General features: G+C 43.6%; 1 protein-coding gene across 1 annotated transcript in view; it reads right to left on the bottom strand.

The window, feature by feature from the left end:
- The window catches only part of CYB5R3 (cytochrome b5 reductase 3), a 29369-nt gene extending 8224 nt beyond the window's left edge, over window positions 1–21145 (bottom strand). Inside the window, exons 1-7 of the mRNA XM_067305707.1 lie at window positions 21070–21145; window positions 15764–15895; window positions 13522–13594; window positions 5235–5341; window positions 3750–3879; window positions 2028–2111; window positions 1836–1921 (exon numbers count right to left, since the gene is read on the bottom strand). Of these exons, the coding sequence (XP_067161808.1) occupies window positions 1836–1921; window positions 2028–2111; window positions 3750–3879; window positions 5235–5341; window positions 13522–13594; window positions 15764–15895; window positions 21070–21090 (633 nt within the window). The 5' untranslated portion in view covers window positions 21091–21145. The remainder of the gene's footprint in view (window positions 1–1835; window positions 1922–2027; window positions 2112–3749; window positions 3880–5234; window positions 5342–13521; window positions 13595–15763; window positions 15896–21069) is intronic.
- Window positions 21146–23912: the final 2767 nt, after the last annotated feature.

Genomic DNA, 23912 nt, shown 5'->3' with positions numbered 1-23912 from the left:
TCTAAAGAATAGAACAAAACAAAGCAACACCTGTATCAAAACACAGAACCATCACTCATAAGGGGAATTAGCTGTAGCACTGTAACAGTGAAGCCCTCTTTAAGCATCCCCATTACAAAAGCATCTTTCATCAAAAACTAATCATCACTGCACAAGGATCTCACTATTCCTCCATACTCTACCATTCAATCAGGAAAATGTCAAGTTTCTCACCTTCACCACTCAAATTTCATTAACATCGCCATATAGAGACTGCTTAGCTTTTAAACAGGATGTGGAACAACAAATACCCGAAAGGGTATCAAGTTCTGATTGGAACAACATATGTTTTGCAGGGTATCAAGTTCTGCTCCTCCCTGATGCAAAATCTTTGAACGCCAAAAGAAAGCCTTATTCCCATAAGAGCAGCTGAAGTTCAGGAGGGGAGGGACAGGGTAGAGACTAAAAGCGGCATCATCCTCCACAGCCTTACTAATTTGGTGCTATGGACAGTACGTCTGGAACTGCAGGGGTGAGGAGGAATGCACCAGCAACTATTGCCAAGAATGTGCCTATTTCTGGACCTGCAATTGCACATGTTCCAAAAAGGCTGTTACTGAGTCTGATCAACTCAAAGCAGGACCCCAAAAAACTACATGTAAGATGATCTAGAAGCAGGCAAGCCATAGATTAGTTAGAAACACAATACTGACCCACAAACATGGTCATCTATAATCAACATAGCCTTTTCAGGAGGGTCAAAATAAAATATCAGCAAAACACATACTAAAAAAACCCTTAAACTCCAGTCTGCCAGCTTTACTGACTGTCCATTTGTCAGCAGGTTGCTTTATATCAACTGCTGCAGCTGCACCAACCAGCACCAGAGGGCACCGCTAGGTCTCTTAATGGGGTCTACAGCAGCAAAGCACTAGAGTGATGCTTACACTGTCACTTGGATCATAACTTCTGGGGAGAAGAATGGTTTTGTCTTATAATTCAGATATGGTACAAAGAAAGTGAGAATATATTGAGTATCAGAGCGTAGAGGAACGATAGAGGAGAGCCCAAAGAAGCTAAAAATACAGGCCTGAATGTCTCATAATCCAGAAACAGATAAGCATTAGGAGGGAGAAGTTTAAAAGCAAAAAGGTGAATACTAGAAGAATGTTAGAAAACAGAGAGGTGTGCACTTTAACACTAGACCACCATATGGGTTGCCTAGTTATTGACAAGATCCATCACAAGTACTCTTGGAGGAGAGAGTCCCTTTTGTCCAACACTGGTATGGTAACCTTGAGGAGCAAAAGAAATGCATGAAGGACTGAAGGAGGGAATGGAAACGAAAGGAGGGAGAGAGCTGCGCAGAATCACAGCTCTAGTTCAAGGAAGCTGCTGGAGACCAATTTTAAATTTTATCTCATTTAATGCATTCTCAAACAGAAAGATTCCACACAAAAAACCTACTCTGAAATTGAGGAGCTGTAATTACTGAAGGAGGCAGATGGCTACTTCTTTCATGTAAGAAAGACAGCTCTGAAAGTCTGCCCAAAACACATTAACAACTGGCACAAAGAAACTCAGAGTCTTAAAATGTTTGTAAACTGGATTAGAAACAGAGCAGAGACACACAAGAAAGTGACCATTAACTGGAAGAACATGAGCACTTGGACAGTAATGCTAACATGAGAATTCATTACAGTGCTTTTATATATGGGAAGTTTTTGACATTTCAGTTCATTCTTCCCTCAGGGCTTCTATTTCTGTACTGTGCTTTCTCAGCAAGAGTTGCATTTGCTGAGTGGAGTTCTGTTTGTTAAGGAAAGATTTATAAACAGTAAGAAGGACAGAATTACCTGATTAGCAAAAAGCAGCTGACAAATGGTGTGGTCATCTTTGTTTTTCATGACAGCTCGAATGATCTGCAGCATAGGTGTTATCCCTGAAAGAGAAGTGTAAAGTGTGAAGAAAGTGTGAGCAAGCGAAACTATGAACGAACACATCTATCAGATGTCAGAAACCAAGTATGAATCTTTATGCATACGTACCAGTCCCACCTGCAATCATCCCCACATATTTCACGTTTTTTAAAACTGGTTCAGCTTTCTTTTCAGGACGAATAGCAAACTGGCCTGAAAAAAGAGAGAGAGATGGTAAATATTGAAGAAAGCAGCAAACACTGGGCCTATGATACCTTTCCAGTTTGTACAACTCACTGACTTGGTTTCAGCCCTGTCACCCTTCCCATTTGCAAAATAGAGGAAGAAAAATAGACCCTAAAAGGTTATTAGAGATTTTAAGACATATGATGATAACATCAAACACTGACATGGGTTATTACTCTGGACTGTAGCATCAAGTTGTCACTACCTGCATTTCTGTTTGCCCAAATCAGAAGCCCAGATCTCTGGAAACAGTTCTACCCAAAGGAACTAATCTGCTCAGAGAGCTGATTTTCCCCATGCAGGTTATGTTAAAGGAAAACCCCAAATTTGCAAGGAAACAGGATTCAGCACAGTGTCCAGTTATCAACCAAACCAGTCTGCATCTAGTAAAAGCAAGACACAGACAGTCTGTCACCCTCAGAGCACTGCCTTATAGCACTGCGGGGCAGAGAAGATTGCATACCGTCACAGCCAAATTTGAGAGAAAGCAGTTGGCCTATGAGTTTGTCTTTGTGGTTTTGTTGTTTTAATGCAGTGAGTTCACTATTGCTTAACTGCTTTCCTCGAGTACGGATTATGTTGTAACGGTTCCTGGGTGCATACTGCGCATAACAGCTGCCCGTGTTCTTCACCTCTGCTGTTAACCCCAGTTTAGGATAAAGATCATTTCCTTGAAGAAAGCAGGATCAAACAACACGGGCAGAAAGGCCCAGCTCAAACACTCAGTCCTCCAGGTTCTTCAGCCTTATTATTTTGTAACGCAGATTGCACAAAGCTCTTTCCCAGAAAAAGAGGAGCAATCTCTTGCATCTGCTCTGCCAGTATTATTGACTAATCCCCCTGCCCCTCCCCCCAAAACAGCTCAGCCCATAATCTGTTAAACCAGTAAAAAGCATATTTCATAGCACTGTATCTTAGGCCAGATAGTCAATACAAAACTGGACTGTTTGGATAGCACTGATTTTTTGGCCTAATTACCACAAAAAGAGAGCTGTAAGTAGTTATATGGTTTGTATATTGTATGTAGCCCTCCTTTTTGGCTAATTTGTCAGTTTCAGCCAAACCTGACAGTGGGTTTGAAACTCCCGGAAACATTGTGTTTACACATCTGTTCATACAGGATAACACGAAACAAAATACAAAGCTCTGCAAAGACAGGTCTCTAAGTTCTGCTGCTCAGAGGACTGCCAGAAGGTTTTTGTGGCACATTTGTGGCAGCACTATACCTACATGACACACTTCATCTTGGCATAAAAGTACTTCCTATTGCTAAAGTTTATTTTCACTTGGGAAAATAGCATTGGACTGCACAAATACCAAGTGTTTCTACCAGTCTATAAACTATGTCCATATAAGTAGGGAGCAAATTCCCTTCTTTGAGAACTGTATCAAAAATAAGCACTTTTACAGTCATGTAACCCTTGCCCTGCCAAGGATCACTGTTGACTTAATTAAGAGACTCACAATTTCTTTTGTGCAGAGAAAGGAAGACGTGAACTCTGATGGAAAAAACACGAACAGTACTACTATTCACCCATCAAAATGTTACAATGCTTTCCTGTGTTGTTTACTTTGGATAAACGATATTTTGCAAGTCAGCCTTGCCTTTTCCCTTGTAGACAAGCAGGCCACTTGGTCCTCTGAAGTCAATAGTGTCCCCTATTTTCAGGCTGTCTAAGTACTGAGACATCTTCCCTCCTTCAGGAAACTTTGGATTAACACCTTTGAAGTAAATCTGGTAAAAATAACAATGAAACAATTAATCTCACAGCTTAAATATGAGCGTTTGCCCTTATCTCTGCCATGCAAATATTTATGTATTCATATTCCTCATTCACAGGATAAAATGCCTGCAAGAAGAAATACTATCAAGGCAGATTCAACTGACAAAAAAAGAGAAACAGGTGAGTTTTCTGATAAAAATTAAAATGCCAGCCTTGGTCTGATTTTGTTCAGACTGAGCACAGACTCGCAATCTCTCCATTATTGTATTACTGTAACATAGAAAAGCTCTTTAAACAAGAAACACAACTGACACCCAAGTTCAAAAAAACCCCAGCCACTGTGAATCCAAATTGAAAAAAAATCTGTGAAAGTACCTTGACAGCTCAGTTACAAAGGAATATTCCCCAAACTTGTTCATCTCAAGGTTAGGGTAACCAAAGAATGGACACCAACTACTTGAAGATTCAATTGTTCACCCACAGGTATCAGTTGGTGTAGTTACATTGCTGAAGGTGTGCTTTTTTTGGTTTCACTTACATGGCTGTGAAAGTTTTAAGCTGAAACAAGCTCCATTTTTACAAGCACAGCAGCATTTGCATGCATGGAGAGCCACCCTGGGAATGACAGGTCTGTGAAGTGTTCCTATGAGTCCAAGATTTACAGTTTCCTTTGCCATGTCTTCAGTGCCCAAAAACACACCCATGAAGGTAAGTAGGTAAAAAAGACAAATTTACTTTTAGTTAACGGTAAATAAACAAAATGTTATTAGTAGTACAAAAGTAAGATACTCAAGAAAAAAATTCTGAAAAGAAATCCAGTGCAGGAATTCAGGTTTTAAATTCCTATCAACTTTAAATATATATTTGCTTACTCTAACTACCAAGAGACAAAGCACACATCACCACAAAATATAAAAGACCTTAACTCACACTCTTGCCAAACACATCAGACATCCACACTGTCTTGGTCAACAATTTTTCTATTTCTTTCTAATAATCTGTGGTCATCATGATGACCATATTACATTAGCCACAGAACAAACTGATGGTTCAGGCAAGGTTAATTCATTATTTCAAAAGTATAAAGAAAAAAGGGTGTGAACATGTGCAAGTGGAAAATGGCAGTCTGCAAATACAGAAAATTACATAGCAGCTCACAAGACACATTGACTAAAGAAGTGTCTGCAAAATGCCGTATGGATTATAGGTAACCACACATTACTTGTTACGATAAGGAAAACCCATAATGGCAGATCACTGAACAGAATTTGGCACATCACGGTAGAATCAGATTTCACATAGCACTGCAAGTGTAAAACTGGGCTCAGAAGTTGCCCGGTCTAGTAGAACACAGTGATATTCTCACCTTGACAACAAGATCCACAAAGCCCTTGTCATCATCGCTGGAAACAGGAGTGTATGGTCTAATAACCAGAGCCCCATCAATCCGTGCAGACAAGTAGATATGCTGTCCTACATACAGGGGAGAAAAAAAAAACAGTTTGCTTTCAAGAGATTTTTCTTTCACTGGACATACCAAGTTGGCATAAACTGCAAATGGCATCTCAAAGTGTCTTAACTACCTTGTTTTGGGGCACCATTTTTTCCTCTCTCATTTTCCTGACATTTTAACACCTTGCCACAGTTGTTCTTAGTTATGTACAGATTCTACCTGGAAGGGCAAATGATTCAGCTGCTAACCTTACATGTTCATCATGTCTGTTTTGATATTTTGGGGTATTTGTATTTACCAAAGCCCTAAATGCAAGTGAAATGTTCCAGAAAGTGTGATTTCTCTCTCATGTACGGACATGCAAAAAAAATGTACAAGGACAACTACCACTTGAAAGTGGCACTTTACTAAAACATTAGCTACAAGTAACTGTTCTTACTTCCACAAGGGATGGCTCATGTCTACCAGGAGGACTAGAGATCTTCTAGCTGCCATTCCTAAGGCTGCCTAGACATAAAGCAGCTTTCTAACCCTGTTATTCCTCCAGCTTAACATTTGAATGCATCAGTCACATTTCAACCTGTTGCACACTAGCTGAACTCTCCACGAAATCTCTCCATAGTTTTTTGTCAACATGTATATTTTTGATGAAAAAAATTCTAGAATTAAACTTCTTTAAAAGGTTTTCCTACAAAATTCCAATGCCCTTAAGAGACATCATAATTAAAGAATATTTAGAGGTGAAAAATAAGACCAGTGCAGCTCTTCAAAGACTGTACCGCTCCTCTGCCTTCTATGTGTGTACAAAGAGGTGATTCTACTGGGAGCTAGTTTATCAAGCTGGGGGTCTGTGAGGCAAAAGAATCTGGATGATGGTGTGCAGGCGGACACTAACACTTTCCTGAAATATCTAGTAGCTTGGAAACTGTGTGTGGAGGGTCATGACAGGGTTAAACTGGTGGAAAGTTGCAAGTAGCAAGCAACAGGAGCCTCAGACAAGCGTACCCAAGGACACCGGTGCAGCTGGGAATGATACATCCTGAGAAAGTACAGATAAACTAGCAGAAGCCAGTGGGAACCAAGGTTAAGGGCAAGACAGCTTTTCTAAACAAGTAGCAAGGTACAAGGCGTGACTGCTGCGTGCGTGATCGGTGCAATGATTGGCTCCCTGTGACATAATCTGCATGATGACTGGCTTAGCAAAGTGTGTCTGTGAAACCACTGAAGCAGCTAACTTTTTAAATATGCTCAGAAATAAACAATAAATGTCTCAGGACGCAAACCCTCCTGAGTCCGTGCCATTCATCCGCCACAAATGGCGCCCAACGTGGGGCGAGAATTGCGGTAAACAGAGCGACTGGTGGTGGAGCCCAGCCGAATGTATTAGAGAGCAGCGGGACCCGGGACTAGAGAGCTGCGCAGCGTATCAGAGAGCTGCAGTCCGGACGCAGACAACTTAGACACTGATTTTAAGGTGAGCGGCTGGGAACACAGGAACGGAAGATGGGATCACAGATATCTACAGAGGAACAGGCAATCGTGCATATTTTAGTAAAGATATTGAACAAAAGGGGAAGGTTATCCCTAGAACAGAAACAAAGTCTCGACGTATTGAGACGGCTTCTGGACAGACAGAATTGGGTCCTTTCAGACAGCAAATTATTCACATTTTTGGACTGGATTACGAGAAATGTACCTGACTTCCCTGTAAATGGGATATTTCAGCTTGATGAATGGGTGAAAGTAGGTCAAAGATTACATGAAGAAGTAGGGACTGGAGATGTTGCAGTTTGGAAGCATCTGGCTACATGGGGGACGATTATGAGTACTCTTAAAGCCATGCAAAAAAGTTTGCCTCCTGCCCCCTCCGCCTCTGATACGTCTTTACCCTCAGCACCTTCCCTTGAGGAGCCACCCCTGGTAGTCGCGGCATCCCCCCACGACCTGGATCCTGCCCAATTGATCCCTGAATCGGGGAACGGGGAAGGCGAGAGGGATATTTGCAAACTGACCCCACCCTCTGAAACTGACGGTCGTGATGAAGGTGGTGATTCCTTTGATCCGGGATTTGTGGACCCCCTCGCTGGCAAGCGGGGGCTACGGGCAGGAAAAGGGAAAGATAAATGGGTCAAGTGCTGTCAGGAAGCCTTACTAGCAGGAGACTTCCAAGCTATTACTGCATTCCCTGTCATCTATAAACCAGGGGAACATCCAGCTTATCAGAGTTTTAATTATGAGATAGTCAAGGAACTGCGGAAATTGGTAAAAGAAAGCGGAGTTCAATCTACTCATACTATCACATTCCTAGAAGCGCTTTCTACTACATATGTGATGACTCCTTGTGACTGGAAAGTGTTAATGAAAATGGTTTTGACTAACACTCAGTACGCTGGGTGGCTTTTGGACTTTCGAGACAAATGTACCGTACAGGCAGTTGATAACCTGAATAACGGACGAGGAGTAAGCTATAACCAATTGGCTGGAGAGGGGCTGCATGCGGATCCGGCAACCCAGACGGAATATAATAGAGAAACATATGAGAGGATTGCAAAGTTCGTTTTACAAGCCTTGTGCGGACTGACAGGTACAAACGCCGATTCAAGTTTGTCCTTTGCGAAAGTATTACAGGGACCTACAGAACCGTACCCTGCATTTGTTGATTGGTTATATGCAGCAACTGAGCGGCAGATTGAGAATGAGGAGGCTCAGGCACTGTTGCTGAGGCAGCTTGCTTTTGAGAATGCGAATGCTGACTGTGCGAGAGCCTTGCAGGCGATTTGGAACCGAGCAGCTTGCACTATTGCAGAGATGGTGCGGGCTTGTCAAAGCGTAGGCTCTATACACCACAGCACCGAATCCCTTGCCGCTGCACTGGCTGCTCAGATGTCCGAGCAAGGGGGAACAAAAGGGAAAGAAGGATGTTCCCGTTGTGGGGCAGCACCGCGCGGGGGGGGGAGGGGGGGCACGAAGCGGCAGCCGCCCCTCAGCGCCAGCACCAGCACCGAGCCGCCGCCCGGGCTCCCCGCCTCCCCCTCCCGCTCCTCCCCCCCCCCCCCGCGGTAGCGAGCGAGCAAGATGGCGGCCGCCGGGGCTCTGGCTAAGCACGAGCAGATCCTGGTGCTCGATCCACCCACCGACCTCAAATTCAAAGTAATGCTACAACCTTTTGACTATGACCCTCAGAGATAATGGCTCTAATTCTCTTCCTTCACTTCTTGTTGTAATTGCAGCTGGTCCAACTGCAATTAAACGATATTGTCATGCTTAATGACCTACTAAAAATATTGGGAGACATTAATTGGCTCTGACCAGTGCTAGGACTTTCCACGGAACTGCTACACCCCCTTTTTGAAAAGCTCAAAGGGGACACCTCCCTAACCTCCACCCGAACTTTGACACCTGAAGCGAGAAAGGCACTCCAGTTATGTGCCCGTGCTCTGGAGGAACGCCAGGGTTGGCAACGTGACTTCTCGTTGCCTTTTTATTTAGCTCTGATTGCCAACAGCTTCCAGCCTTTTGCAGTATTATTTCGATGGGATACAAAAAGCACAGATCCCTTGCACATTTTGGAATGGCTCTTTCTGTCACATACCCCTCCAAAAAACTTACGGACTCTTACAGAAATGTATTCTAAACCTATCATGAAGGGACGGGAGAGACTGCAAACCATGAATGGCTGCGACCCTGAAGTTATTTATATCCCAGCCACTATAGACAACCTGAACTAGTTAATTTCAGAAGATTGGGGTTTTCAAGTAGCCCTTGCTGATTTCACTGGACAGCTTTCCATTCATTATCCTCGGCACAGGTTATGGGCAGAGGCCGGCAGCCTACCCCTAGTCGCTGTCGCCCTGTCCCGGTTCCTGGTTCAACTGTCTTCACTGATGCTTCGGGCAGATCTAAAAGGGCTGCTATCATGTGGCAGGACCCTGTCACGCAACAATGGAGAACAACCATACGTACACAGGAACAAGGGTCGGTACAGGTACTGGAGATGGTGGCTGTCCGTATGGCTTTTGAACTTTGTGCCAAGGAACCTGTAAATGTTGTTACTGATTCCTGTTATGCCGCAGGCCTTGTGCAAAGGTTAGAGGCCTCCTTTCTCCGTGAGGTCTCCAATCCATTGCTCTTTGCAGAACTTTATGCTCTTTGGACTCTTATTAATCGCAGAAAGCATGACTTTTATGTTTTACATGTACGCTCACACACGGACCTGGCTGGACCCATCGCTGAGGGAAATCGACACGCTGATGCTGCAGCCATGCCAGCGGTGGTACCCAACCTTCTGGAACAAGCCAGGCTGTCTCACTCCTTCTTTCATCAAAACGCCTGCTCGCTGAAGAGGCAGTTTCAGCTACCCATCCAGCAGGCCAGGGACATTATTTTGTCTTGTTCAGACTGTCAGTCGTTCGCCCCAATGCCTTTGAAGGAAGGGGTGAATCCTAGAGGTTTAAAGGCTAATGAACTGTGGCAAACAGACGTTACGCATATTTTGGAATTTGGTCGCCTCAAATATGTACATGTCACAGTCGATACCCGTTCTCGGTTTTTGTGGGCCACCGCCCACACTGGTGAAAGGACTAGGGATGTGACTCGCCATTGGCTTGCCTGCTTTGCGGTCTTGGGGGTGCCAACAACCATCAAAACGGACAACGGCCCAGCCTATTGCTCAGGCCGTGTACGTCAATTCCTCAATACATGGGGCATCTCTCATGTAACAGGCATACCCCATTCCCCAACCAGCCAAGCCATTGTTAAGCGGTCACACCGCAGCCTGAAAGACATGCTACAAAAACAAAAAAATGGGGAGACACTGCTCACCCCCCAAGAATGACTACACAAAGCGTTATATGTCCTTAATTTTTTGAATTGTGATGAAACAGGTCATAATAATTCCGAATGTCAGCAAGCCACAGACATAAGATGAATACAGAAGCCCCCAGTTTTGGTCAAAGACTTGGTTTCCGGCCAATGGGTGGGACCAATGGAACTGATAACTTGGGGGAGGGGAAATGCTTGTGTTTCTACAGGAACTCGGTTACGATGGGTGCCATCGCGACGTGTATGACCTTATGTTGCCTCATCCTCGGAGCAACAAGCACGCCTGTCGGACCAGGTACCTGGAAACGTGGCAACATCTGGGTGACTCTTGCGAATGTAACCAATACATACACCTTGTTTATCAATGACGATGCCATCAGACCCTTTCCACACTTGCTTGACCGGACTTCCTCTTGATATACAGCACATGGGGTCTCTTTACAATGATACTGTGTTAGCAAATTGTAGTGCGCCAGGTACACTTCAGCCCAAATGGTGGTGCGATGCAGAATGGAGACACAGGAATGGAATATTTCCACGTGGTATAACAATATGCACAATGTACACAATTTTCCTGCCTTGCCACTGCAGCCACAAGAACTTGACTTATTGGGAATAACACAGGCTGCAGTCTGCTTTTATCTAAATTATACTGCAAGGGCACCTACCAAAGAGGGTGACGTTGATGTATCTCCCTCAGGCATTTATGCCAATACACCTGTATGGTGTAATCACACCACCTCAGGTCAAATAACACCTGGACCACAACCCATAGGGTTGGCTGCTAAAATATTCTTAATTTGTGGTCAGAGAGCCTGGAAAGGCGTACCAGCTAAAGCTGTGGGGGGACCATGTATCTTTGGACTTTTGACGATGTTTCATCCCAAAAAATTCTTAGTTAATGGAACTGTCCACACTCGAACAAAGCGGTCCACCCACGGCTTTACGTCAGGTTGCGATAGTAACGTAGAATTTTGGAATCCAGCAGAACGTATCTTGAGTAGTATTTTTGCAGGAATAGGGACTGCTCATGCTTTATCACAACTTAACAGATTAGGATTCTGGCTTGCAAAAGAAGCAAATGCTACTAGTACTGCTTTAAGCGCCTTATTAACAGACATAGATTCAATTAGATACGCCACCTTAAAAATCGGGCTGCAATTGACTTTTTGCTATTGGCCCAAGGCCATGGCTGTCAGGACTTTGAGGGAATATGTTGTATGAACCTGAGTGATCATTCTGAGTCAGTACATACAAGCATTACAAAATTGAAGGAGTTAACAAAACAACTGCAAGAAGATGATGGTGAAAACTTGTGGGGACTGTTTGATTGGTTGAATATACTTGCTATAGGGCCTTGGTTAAAACGCATACTGATTCTGGGACTTATTGTAATTTTTATGTTTGTTGCAATACTAATCTGTGTACCATGCTTGTTGAGCTGCATGCAAAGGATGATTGACCGGAGTATGAAGCAAGTCATGACCCTGCAGATCCATACAGCCTTAGCCCTTCAATTAGTAAAAGAAGGGGGAGATGTGGAGGGTCATGACAGGGTTAAACTGGTGGAAAGTTGCAAGTAGCAAGCAACAGGAGCCTCAGACAAGCGTACCCAAGGACACCGGTGCAGCTGGGAATGATACATCCTGAGAAAGTACAGATAAACTAGCAGAAGCCAGTGGGAACCAAGGTTAAGGGCAAGACAGCTTTTCTAAACAAGTAGCAAGGTACAAGGCGTGACTGCTGCGTGCGTGATCGGTGCAATGATTGGCTCCCTGTGACATAATCTGCATGATGACTGGCTTAGCAAAGTGTGTCTGTGAAACCACTGAAGCAGCTAACTTTTTAAATATGCTCAGAAATAAACAATAAATGTCTCAGGATGCAAACCCTCCTGAGTCTGTGCCATTCATCCGCCACAACTGTGCAACCATAAATGACCTGAAGCTATACACAGATGTAACACAATATTTATTAATAATTAAATAATCCTCTCAGTGAGGCATATGTAGTGTACGCACATTAAATAGCATGTGTTTCCTGTTGGGCAAGAACTGAAGAGAGCTGCAGCAGCAGCTTCTGATTCCTTCTTCCCAGGCAAGCCGTGGCCTTTTTCCCCCCTTCTGGAACATACCTATCACTAATATTTCAGGATGTGAATCTGGATAGATAAGACCACTGTCAGGGTAAGCCATACAAGAATTAGTTCAAACCCAGGAAAGGGTGCTCCTCCCAAAGGGAAAAACATACTTTATACTCCTTTTCGTTAGAGCTTTACCCCAACACTGACAGAACAGCTGATGTTGGGGAGCACAGGGATCTCCTTGACCCTACTCTAGGTTAACTAGAAGGATGAAACCATATAGGATCCTACTCGCTATTAGAGTTAATCATGTTTTTTCTGTAGCACTCTAGCTGGCTACTAAAAGTGAAATGCTGGTGCTGGACCAGACGTGCAGGGAGCACTCCAGTATTTGTCCCAAAGCTGCAAAGTCCGCTATTCAAAGCTGCTTTTACCACCCTCTCCAGTTCACAGCCTCCCTTCCTTCCAAAGTCCCCCTTCCACAGTGAGGGAAACTAGCTTTGCCCTTCATGACTACTTAACAAGATCAAAAGAATAGCATGCCCTAAATAAAAGTGAACCTGAACATGATACATGGTAATGATGAAAAGGTGCTAAGGACTACCATCAGGTAACTCTGATCCACAGAACATTACAAGAGATGGTTAAAGCAGAAGTCCCTATCAAACACAAGTCACAATTATACACTCTTTACATAAGCAGTAAGAAACAGTTGCACTAAGCTATTATAGAAGGTAACAAGGCATATGGCAAGGGCTAAGGAAACATCTACTCCATGGCAATTAAAAAGTTCCATGAGACTGGCTGCAAATTCAGAGGTTAGCAGATCACTTGGCAAAATGCATAAATTAGAGGAGAGAGAGAAGTAGCTATGAGCATTGCCTTGAGGGATGGAAACAGACCACAAAGACCAAGTATCTTGGGAATAATACTCAGTGGAAAGTTAAGACTGGAAAATATAACCAAAGACCAACATTTGTTTCTACTGTGTTCAAAGAAATAAGATGGATGTACACTCTCTGTAAGTACACATGATTTCAGACACTGCAGATGACTCACAGCATGAGGACCGTTTTGCAATGCCATAAATACTAGCTGATGGCTCAAGCCACATGGAGAGTATTTAAAATTCAACAGTACAAACTATAAGAAAAAAAGCCTTGGTATCACAATGCAAATTACTATAACAGTAATAAACTTTAAGACATTCAAGTCACTCTTGCAAATCATGTTTCAGATTTCTGTGACAAGTATAATACAGTGCTGTGATTCTCGGCAGGGAAAGACAGGACATACCTATAGGGAGACCCAGAACATGATCTACAGAAGGAAGAGCGAATCGAAATCTTCTTGTGTCATGACTAACTTCCTAGAAGAGGAAAAGAAAAAATAATCAGCTATGTTGTTGAGATCTGATGTTTATGATTTCATTTTTAAAACCGATATGCTAGTCAGGCTTGCTGTAGAGTTAAGTATTTGGGGAACAGGAAGATCCTAACTGAAACTTTCGTATAATATAAGTAGGTAATAAGTAAAGAACTCTACTGAATGTGGCAATCCTGTAACAGGAGTGAACTTTTCATTCAAATTCACTGAAAATTTAACTTTTCCTCAAAATATTTAAAAGCAACAGAGAAATTAAAAAAAATGTGCAAAACAAATGGAAAGAATTTCTTGACATGTATTTAAATGTTAACAGCAAAACTTGGTAAGATACCTGCAGATGAGCCTAAACAGTAACTTTCTAAATAGTGTGAACATTTACATTGCCTTCCGCGAGGCCACCACAAGACAATAAACTAACCAGTTCTTTATTTCTCACATAAAGTTTAAATATGAGGGAGCTCAATGACAAAAATACTATCACAGATGTCTCAAAATCAGACGAATTAATCATTTCAATGTAAAAGATGACTTGAGAAGGCACTAGTGGATGGCAAGAAGATTAGGATATCATCAAAATGCTTCAAGTTAAAAATTACCCTGTCCAGCTACTCCCCAAAACACTTTTCATTTTTTGTTTTAAATACAATTAATTTTGGTGATTTGGCTGACTGTGTGACATTACAAACAGCTTCATAGTCACAAACAGTAGAGTGATGAATACCAGCAAGGTAAGAGGAATAATGGGAACTTTTAAAATATCAGGGTCTTCACTCAGGCTGAACAAGCACTGAGAGCAACAGTACAAGGTGGAGCTGGCTTACTAGAAGTCTCTTCCTCTTGCATTTGAAGGTAAACCCTAATCAACCACACAGATGTCTTGAGTAGGCTCCTCCTCCACACTGAAAGCCATGATACTTTTCTCAAATGACTTTAAAAAGTTTTTGTATAAATTATAGGTATTTTTAGATTAAAGTTCTCATCAATTTTTAATAGCTTGTAAAACAAACTGTAGTATTCCACAAATTCTCTGGTTTATTTCCTCCTTCACTTACCTGTGGATATGGCAATGCTGAGAAGTATATTACCAGCGGTCACAGGGTCTGCACCAGATTTTTGGCACAATGTTAGAAACCACTACTGAAAACACTGAATTATGGTTCAGAAAAAAAAGCAATTCTTGTACCAACTTATCATTTTTCCAAAGCAACTTCTGTTTCCAGGACACATTTCCCATTTATGCAAAAAATTATATACATCCATCATTCAAATATTCTCAGCTGACCAAGGTATCAGGTGCAGCAGCATTTCAGCTGGTTACAGAAGAGCTATTCCTCCATCCCAAGATAAAATGTGTTCATGAAATAACAACAGAGGACAGGGAGAAAAATCAATATTTAGCAAAAAAACCGTGATTTATTTTCTGTTATAAACTGATACATCAGAAAACTTCAAGCAGTTTGATTCTCAGAGGCATGTGCAGTACCTCAAGCTTCATTCCCTACTGTAGGTCAGGCAGATTGCATCTGTCACCACTGTGTGCAACAGATATCATGTGGAGATGGGAAGTACATAGTAACAGCATTGTTGCAGCATGCGTGGGAAGTAAATCCAGTAAGGGAGCCCAGCCCAAGCTATAGGGAGGCTTTCAGTTCCCAAGAAACCAGTGTTCACAATCAAGATAATTGCTTATTTGACAGACAGGACAAACAAAAAGCAAAACTGTCAGTTGATCATGAGAACTGCCTGCTCTGCCCAACAGCATGATTCCTGTCTTGCAACCAATCTAGCAGTACAGATTTTAGGAACTCCTGCTGATGTACTCTACTGTATGAGCCACACATGACAGAAACTACTAACTAGTTTGATCATTTCTAAAGCAGTGTTCTCCACTCTCACTTGTTTGGAAACAAACTGGCTTGCAGGAACGTGCACTGCAAAACTCAGTTATATTAGGCAAGGAGCATTTATAAATAATTTATTTACTTCAAATATAAAAATTTGCATGATTTCACTAGAAACAAAACTCAGTAGCCTTCAAAACATCTACAGTTTCCAACAAGTTACAGACCTGCTGCAACGTTACCCAAGCTATAAACATCTCACAGTATTCATGGAGTGGTGTCTACACACTCAGCGCTGTACATGGACTTACCTCTTTATCAATCAGCCTCAATGCATACTTCACTTCAGGATCCTTCAGAGTAATTGGAGGAAGGGGATTCCTGAAAAAATTCAGGAAGGTCCTGTAGATTATCCATAATGGGTACGTCACAATCCGACCCAACTGTAGCAATACAAGAAGAATGTTATCACCATTTGCACGAAAAGGAAAAGTTATTTTTGTGAGGAGGAAAGAACTAGTATGACATGGCAAGTCTAACAGACCAAAAGAGAACTGTGTTTCTGCGTGCTAACAATATGAGCAGGAAGAGGAAGCATTAAAAAAATGCCAGCTAGTGTAACACATTAAGTTTGTCTTATAAGCATGTGGAGTTACTCCTGAGTTGTAACTTTTAGCACACATTGCTTTTGACCTGTCATATCACAACACTTGCCAAATAGAGCCATCGTGGTAGCCTGTTTCTTTTTTATACCCATTTGAGGGTAGACTTCACCCCTTGCATCTAGAAGGCTGAGGTTCAAGTCCCACAGCACAGGAGCAGGTTCTACCCACATACTGTACCATTCTTCCCAAACAAAGTCTCCCCAACTCTACACTACCAGTCAGCAGTAAGGCCTAATGCGTGGGCTACCTAGTTCTGAGAGATTCATCTACTCAGGAAAGTACAGAAGAGACCATGCTGCTGCATGACAGCTGGGGGGAAAGATGGAAGGAGAGAGAGAGAATTGCAGAATAGCTGAGGCTGGAAGGGGCCTCTGGAGATCATCTAGTTCAACCCCTCTGCTCAAAACAAGGTCAACTGAAGCAGGTTGCCCAGGACCATCTCCAGTCGGGTTTTGAATATCTCCAAAGATGGAGACTCCACAACCTCTCTTGACAACCTGCTCCAGTGCTCAGTCAACCTCACAGCAAAAAGTTTTTTCCATAGATTCAGACAGAACCTCCTCTGTTTCAGTTTGTGCCTGTTGCCTCTTGTCCTGTCACCGAGCACCAGTGAAGACAGTCTGGCCCCATCCTCTTTATAACCTCCCTTCAGATATTTATATGCATCAATAAGATCCCCCCTGAGGCTGCTCTTCTCCAGGCTAAACACTCCCAGCTCTCTCAGCCTCTCCTCATGTGACAGATGCTTCAAACCCTTAATCATCTTAGTGGCCTTTCATGGGACTCGCTCCAGTAAGTCCATGTCTGTCTTGTACTGTGAAGTCTAGACATGCACCCAGTACTCAACATGTGGCCTCACCAGTGCTCAGCAGATGTGAAGAATCACCTTCCTCAACCTGCTGGCGACACTTTTTCTAATGCAGCCGAGAATACCACTAGCCTTCTTGCCACAAGAGTGCATTGCTGACTCATGATCAACTTGTCCACCTGGACCTCCAGGTCTCCTCTGCAAAGTTGCTTTCCAGCTGGTCTGCCCCCAGCATGTAATGGTGCATGGGGTTTATTCCTCCCCAGGTGCAGGACATACAACACCTACCTGGCCTTCTGAACATGACCCAATACCATATGCACTTAGCTCAGGCCCTCAGCGGGTCCAATGAGCTGAAGATCTCTCACCTGCAGGCTACAAGCGCAGCAGTCAGTGCTTAGCTAAAGGTCAGTACCTTGGCCTCTAGTGTCTGCTTCCAGGGATACTTTCCTTGCAAAGTTAGCTAAGCACTATGAGAGCCTAAGAAATCTCCTTTGATAGTTGTTCTGAAGAACAAGCTGGATAAGCACTTGTCAGAAATGGTTTAGGTAGACTTGATCCTATCTTGGGACAGGAGAATAAAGCGAACTACCACTTCTTGAAAAAAAAACCTCTGCAATTCTGTAATCTATTATTTAATGTTTTACTCTCACATAGGAGAGTGGAAAACCAGCATTACTGTAGCATTTTTCCATAATATCTATGGAGAGAAAATGAGGAGACTGAACAGAAAATTCAAAATTAGCAAACTACTTAAATGGCATACAATGCATTTACTGATTTTTTTTTTAAAAGAGTTCAGAGCGAAGTCTGGTCTGCTTTCACTTTCGTTTTGTTTTAAAGTGACCTGACCACTATTTTAGAATCATATTTCTGTAAGTGACACAGCTGTTAAATAGTGCATCAGTCTGTCAGGAAGCTATGAAAAATGTCCTGATTATTAAAATTCTGGCAAGTGTAATTTTTTTAAGAGAAAAAATGGGAGAGCATAAATTCTTTCTTCTCAAAATGCAGTTGTACAGATTTGAAAGATACCAACACTAGGTATAGCTTGAAAGCACACCATGTCATAGACACGTACTGCATTTTTCTCCTTTATTTGCAGATGCTGCCACAGCACCACACAACTTGTTTCTGAAAAAGCTGAAGTTTGCAAGAATGTTATTCTATAATTCCTGCAAAACCATCAGATTAGAGCAACCGTTTTGTTACTGAGTCAGAAAAAGGACGGAAAAAATGAGTGCAAATGAGATGCACCTCACAGTATGGTAAGAAAAATTAGTAAAAGTGACATGACAGAGCAGCAAATAAATTATTTAATGAGAATTGCAACAGGTGACTAAGACCTGGTGGAGACAGTAAACTGAGTCCGCGACAGATGTTTCAAACGTGATAATAATATGTTAAAATAGTTTTATTTAAAGAGGTGGCCATCCTAAATAAGCAAAAAAGCAGCTGTGACCTAGCAGCTGATATTGGGAATTAAGAAACTTGGGCTCTGTCCCAACTCCAGTAGGAATGTGCTTGCTGACACAGAGAACAAGGAAGGCAGGAGAGTGGAGCTGGAAATACCATCTCTGTAAATCAGCTTCTCCACCTGTGAAGAGAGAGAAATCTTTTCTCCCACCTTTTCAAATAGCTTTTGGGTCATCAGGTGTCAGGTGCAAACTACCATTATGTCTCCTTTAGTAAACAACTATCTCCTTCTTCCCCAAAGGTGCATAATCATCACTTTTTGAAGCAATTCACCAGATCACAAAATGTGTTTCAATAGACTGAAGTTTAACTTCAATATATTCTTTTAACACAGCATTACCCTAGTGGAAGGCAATTTGTTATTCACCATCAGTTAATGCAAGAGCCCCATGGAATTCAGCCCGAAAAGTAACTACACACCCACTGATACTGATACATTCTGAATAAGGAACTAGAAGACCTGTGTTGTCATCCTGTAGGCAGAAAAAGAAGAATTACAGGTTAAGAGTTCAAAAAGAAAAAAAAAAAGCCCTTGCTAAGAGACATACTCTTAGGGTTAAGAATGTTCTGTATTCTCTTACCACAGGGTATATCAAGATACCCATGAAAATAATTGCACTGCAGTCATGGAAGCTGCATTAATTTACAGCAGCAGAGTGACTGGCTCCTGATAAGGCCAGCAGTCACTAAATGAAGATCTGGTGATTCATAGTTTCCAATGGCACAAAGCTTTGCTAACAAAGATTACAAAATTAATAATAGAACTGGAATTTTTACTAATGGAAACTGACCGCTGTGGGAAAACAAAAAAGGCCACAAGAAGAAGAGAAACCATGGCATTGAGACTGCCAGCCCTTTCCACTAAGGCGTGGCAAGTAAAACATAGTTAACTATTTGGAATGATACCCCTTGGGAAGTGCATTTTACAGCCAGCATTAATTGAGATCCAAGAATATATGAAGAAAAGGGCAACATATCAATCAGAAAACACTGTAAACTGTGTAAGCTTATGGCAGGATACTCCACCAACTGCTCTGCAAACAAACAAAGCAAAGACTTCTTTAGAAAGAAAATCTTGTACCCTCGGCTCCAATGCTCCCCTCACCTACTTCTTCAACCAGACCCAGTTTTTAAGTAACCTTGATTAAACATTCTTCTCATTTGTTTTTGAAGATGATGTAAGGATTAAGGGCTGGACATTTCTTTACTTCTGTAGCTTTATCATCTACCTCAATGTTTTCTAAGTAATTTAGTAAGCAGCTGTACCCAAATTAGTACATCTTGCACCCACCTCCATCCTGTCCCTCTCATGGCACCTACAGCTGGAACTGTTTAAGCAGGTGTATCAGAGGAACGAAATGATATGTCAGGAAGCTGCTTGAAAAGGGTAACGATGCATGCTAAAGATGATAGAATCACAAATCTATCACTTAGCAAACATGATTCTGAAAGAGATATCCACCGCAACAGCAGCTGCAAGGCTAACATTTTTAAAGTCTTCAGTCTGGATACTGAAAAAAGCTATTCAGGGAACAGAGAGAGTAAAAAGAAAAAAATCCCCAAACATACACACCACAGCAACCAACACAAACACCATTATTCTATATGCCAGAGTATTCAGTGTTCATACAAGCACAAATACCAAGGCCTATGGGAGTCAGCAACAAGAATGTCACAGAACCACCCTATTGTCAGAGTATTTAAGGAGCTATTAAAACAAATACCTTCTTTCCTCTCTACATGATCAGTATATAAGCATTAAATACACATACCAGGAATCTTAATTATCTCTGCAACATGTTTGAATGACCTTTATTTTACAGAAAAACCTTGACAGCTGCAAGAGCACAGAAATTCAGAAATGCTAGTAAAAAATACCCACCGGCATGCCTGTCTAATTTTGGGATTCACAGTGCAGTTATATTTTTATATATACACACACAAATCACAGCAAAATGCCATGGTTCTCTTCCCATCCACATTTAGGCCTCAGTGAATAAACTAAGGGCTGCTCAAAGCAGCCTTTATGGGAGAAGCTAGAACACAGCTTTTTAATATTAAAAGACTTAAAAGCCAGATTTCTAGCTGGAGTGAGTTTGGGCAACACTGACAGCAGTGAGAAAACAAAATTATGGCAGTCAGGATCTTAAATGCCTGCTGTCAAAAGGCTGCATGCATCAAGCACTAGCCTCACGGCAGGCAGGCTCCGCACCCAGCCTTTGACACAAAGGTTTCTTTAGTTAACCATGACCAGGAATCTAGAAGCAGAAGGGGTCGGCGATCAGTGCTTCCAAAGAGCCGATGATGACACGGCTGCAGGCGTGCCCAGCGCGATGCCTGCCGCGTTTAAACGCAAACGCCCGCAGCTCGGCAGGTAAGGCTGCAGCAGCGGCGTTTCCCGAGTGCCGATCCCACCGGCACCACAAGCTGCGCACGACCGCCCACCCGGGACCAACCGTTACCCGCGGCCGGCGCCGACCGTTGCCCGCGGCCTGGCCCGTGGTGGCCGCCGCGCCTCGCTCCCGTCGCCCAGCAACCCCAGCCCTCTCCTCCCGCCCGCTGCCCAGGCAAGGGAAGGCGGAGGAGGAGAGGGCTCGCCCTGCCCGGTCGGTCTGCGGGTCGGCCGCACGCCCCAACGCCCTCCCCCCCCCCGGCCCGGTCCCCTCACCGTGCTGAGCTGCGCCCCCATGTCGGCCCCCTGCAAGAAGCGGAAAGGCGGCGCGGCGGTGCCCGCCCTGCCCCGCGGCCCCGCCCCGCCCCGCCCGCCGCGTCACGTGGCCCCGCGCCCCGCCAATCAGCGCCGCGCAGCGCTCGCCCCCTGGCGGGCGGCGGCGGCCGTTGGCGGGCGGCAGCCGCTGTCGCCTGAGGCGCGGTTCGGCGCGGCCTGGCCGCGGGATACGGGGTGGGGGGAGGGGCGGCCGCCTGCCTTTCCGGGGCGGGCCCGGCCGTTGGAGGCGTTACCGGCCGCATCGGGCCGCCTTTATTCCCCGCGCCGGGCCGCTCTTCCGAAGGCCTCCCTCCCTCGCCCCGACCGGCTGCTTGGAGCTGGGGGCGCCCGCCAGAGGGCGCCCGAGCCCCGCGCGGCGGCAACGCCAGCGCCGCCGGGGTCGCGTTTGCGTACCGCTTCGTTTATTTGCCTTCATACCGGCGGATGGAAGCAGAGTGTCATGATGTCTGAAAATATCGTGCTGGGGGATTTGTGGAAATAACAGCAACAACAAAACCCTCTAAGCATGGCTTCATTTATCTGCTTTGCATGTTTATCTGCTATGCCTCTCTGTACCAAAAAATGAACAAATGTATATTTTTCACTAGCTAAGCCAATCACTTTTGTATGTCCTTATCATACTATCATAAGGTATTAACACAACTCTCTTGCCCATTCATAATAACAAAAAATAATGGTGGGAAAAACAAGTGTTCTACTTAATAAAACTGTAATATCTTTATTTTTAAACAAAGTCCCTATATCCTTTCAGGATAAGAAGAGGATAGCTTCTGTTTATCGACATTGCAACAAAACAATCCATAGATATCACACAAACTTCTTAGGCCTCAACTTCCCCTGCTTATACTTCTACAAAATCAACCCCTGCGTGTAATTCGGAGTAAGTCATTAATGACGATGTATATCTGAAGAGTACAAAAAATGACCTTTGGAATAAGAGAGGATGTTTTCAACCAGGCTTAAGAAAATTTTGGTTTACATCGATGTATACAAATTAATGACTAGTAAGCAAACACATCTTCATATCTGCGCTAAGGGTAAAACACCCCAAGCTCTTTAATTAATATGTTGTAACTTACAGTAAACAGGCATCAATGGTTCTTAGATATAGCTTCTCCTAACCAAAAAAGCCTATATTTGATAGTCCTAATATTAAGATTAAAAAACAATAAAAAGAGGTGCCTTTGTCCTCCCCTGGCCACTCGGCTCATACGGGGGTACTGAGCCACCTGCATGTCCCAGCATCTGCTTTCTCCCTGGGTTTGGTTTCTCCCCAGGTTTGCTGTCTGCCCAGGCAGCTAATCTGATCATGAGAACAGTCATAAATCAACCATGACTTACGCATTAAGTCTGGGAATTAGCACTGGTAGATGAAAGCGGGTTGACAGATGAAACCGAAGGTAAACAGGTCATATCACTGCAAGGAAATGTGAAGGCTCTAGGTAATGGCACTTAGCTGCAGGGATGAAGTTATTAATTTCTGGCATTTCTATGACAAAATACGCCTGGCTGCGTAATCCTCTCTTACGTTTCTCTTTGAGATGCTGAGGCTTAGAAAACTGGGGAGATAAATAAGAGACAGGATGGGCACTGGGAACAGGGAGCGTGGTGGGAGTGACTCTTTAAGGTGAGGCTCCAGCTTGAGACTTGCCTGGATTGTGCCTCCGGTGCTGTTCAATGTCAGCCCGGTTTCAGCAGTGTGCAGCCGTGCTGGAAGGCCAGCAGAAAGCAGTTACCCAGACACCTCTGTGGGGACGCTCGCTCAGAACAGCTTGGGGAGACTTGAAGGCCAGAGCCAAAGCTCCTGGTGGAAATGTCCAGCAAAGTTCATTTCTCAGGAATTTTCCTCTTCCCTATATCCTCACACAAAAGGTGAACCAAGGGCCTGCTTGAGCATCTCCGGGGAAAGGACTGAGCTTGCTGTGGACATGCAGTGTTTGTTCTCGATGCCAGTCTCGGTCTCCCCAAGTAGCCCTGTCCAGCCAGCCCATGTGGGCCCTCTGGGCACGTCTGAGCCCTGGCTGCTTTGGTTCAGGAAGCCGGTAAAGCACAGTGTCCTTGCTCATCTTCTGTGGATCCACCAAAGAGGTTTAAATTAGCTCTGAATGAACACCTTCCCTTTTCAGGGAAGCTTAGGCAACTGACAAAAGAAGAGAGTTTCTCTAAAACAAACCAGCATTCATCTATTGATCACCTTGGTTAGAAAAGCAAAATACTTAGGCCAGAAACTCACTCTCAGAAGCAGCACAGACCTACTTACATTCTTTAGAAACAGGCTTCATTCACAAGGTTTCTTTGATCCTTGACCATGGCAAAGCTTAGTGCCTGGTGGTGAGGTGGCAATTTTGTTAGGTAGACCGTCTTCTGCAAGCCTGTTGCCCCATGCCTTCTGGAAGTGCCATTCCAATGTGAGTGAGATGAGTGCACATCTTCTCCACCTTGCCTCGTCCCGGAAGAGCAGAACAAAAAGCAGGGGGAGGCATACCTCAGTTTGTGCACAGCAAAGAAAAAAAACCAGTCTCCTGATCCCCACAGATGTTTTTGCCTGTCCTGTGGAAGGAGTTTAACAAAACATTGCCTGTTCTCTTCAGCAGAGAAAGTCAACACGTAGTGTTAGCAAAATCATTCTCTGAACATTCAGGTTTTCTTAATGTGACCTTGTTTGTGTTAGAGCTGGGAAAAACAGGGATTCTGCGCTGTTTTCATTAGCCTTTGATCAGCTCTTTGTTTCTGCTGGCAAAGGGACACTTTTATATTCTTTGGGATCCTTAAGATTTTCTTAT

The sequence above is a fragment of the Apteryx mantelli genome, chromosome 1, assembly GCF_036417845.1.
Source record: "Apteryx mantelli isolate bAptMan1 chromosome 1, bAptMan1.hap1, whole genome shotgun sequence".
Lineage (NCBI taxonomy): Eukaryota > Metazoa > Chordata > Aves > Apterygiformes > Apterygidae > Apteryx > Apteryx mantelli.
This window is presented reverse-complemented; position numbering and strand designations above follow the sequence as displayed.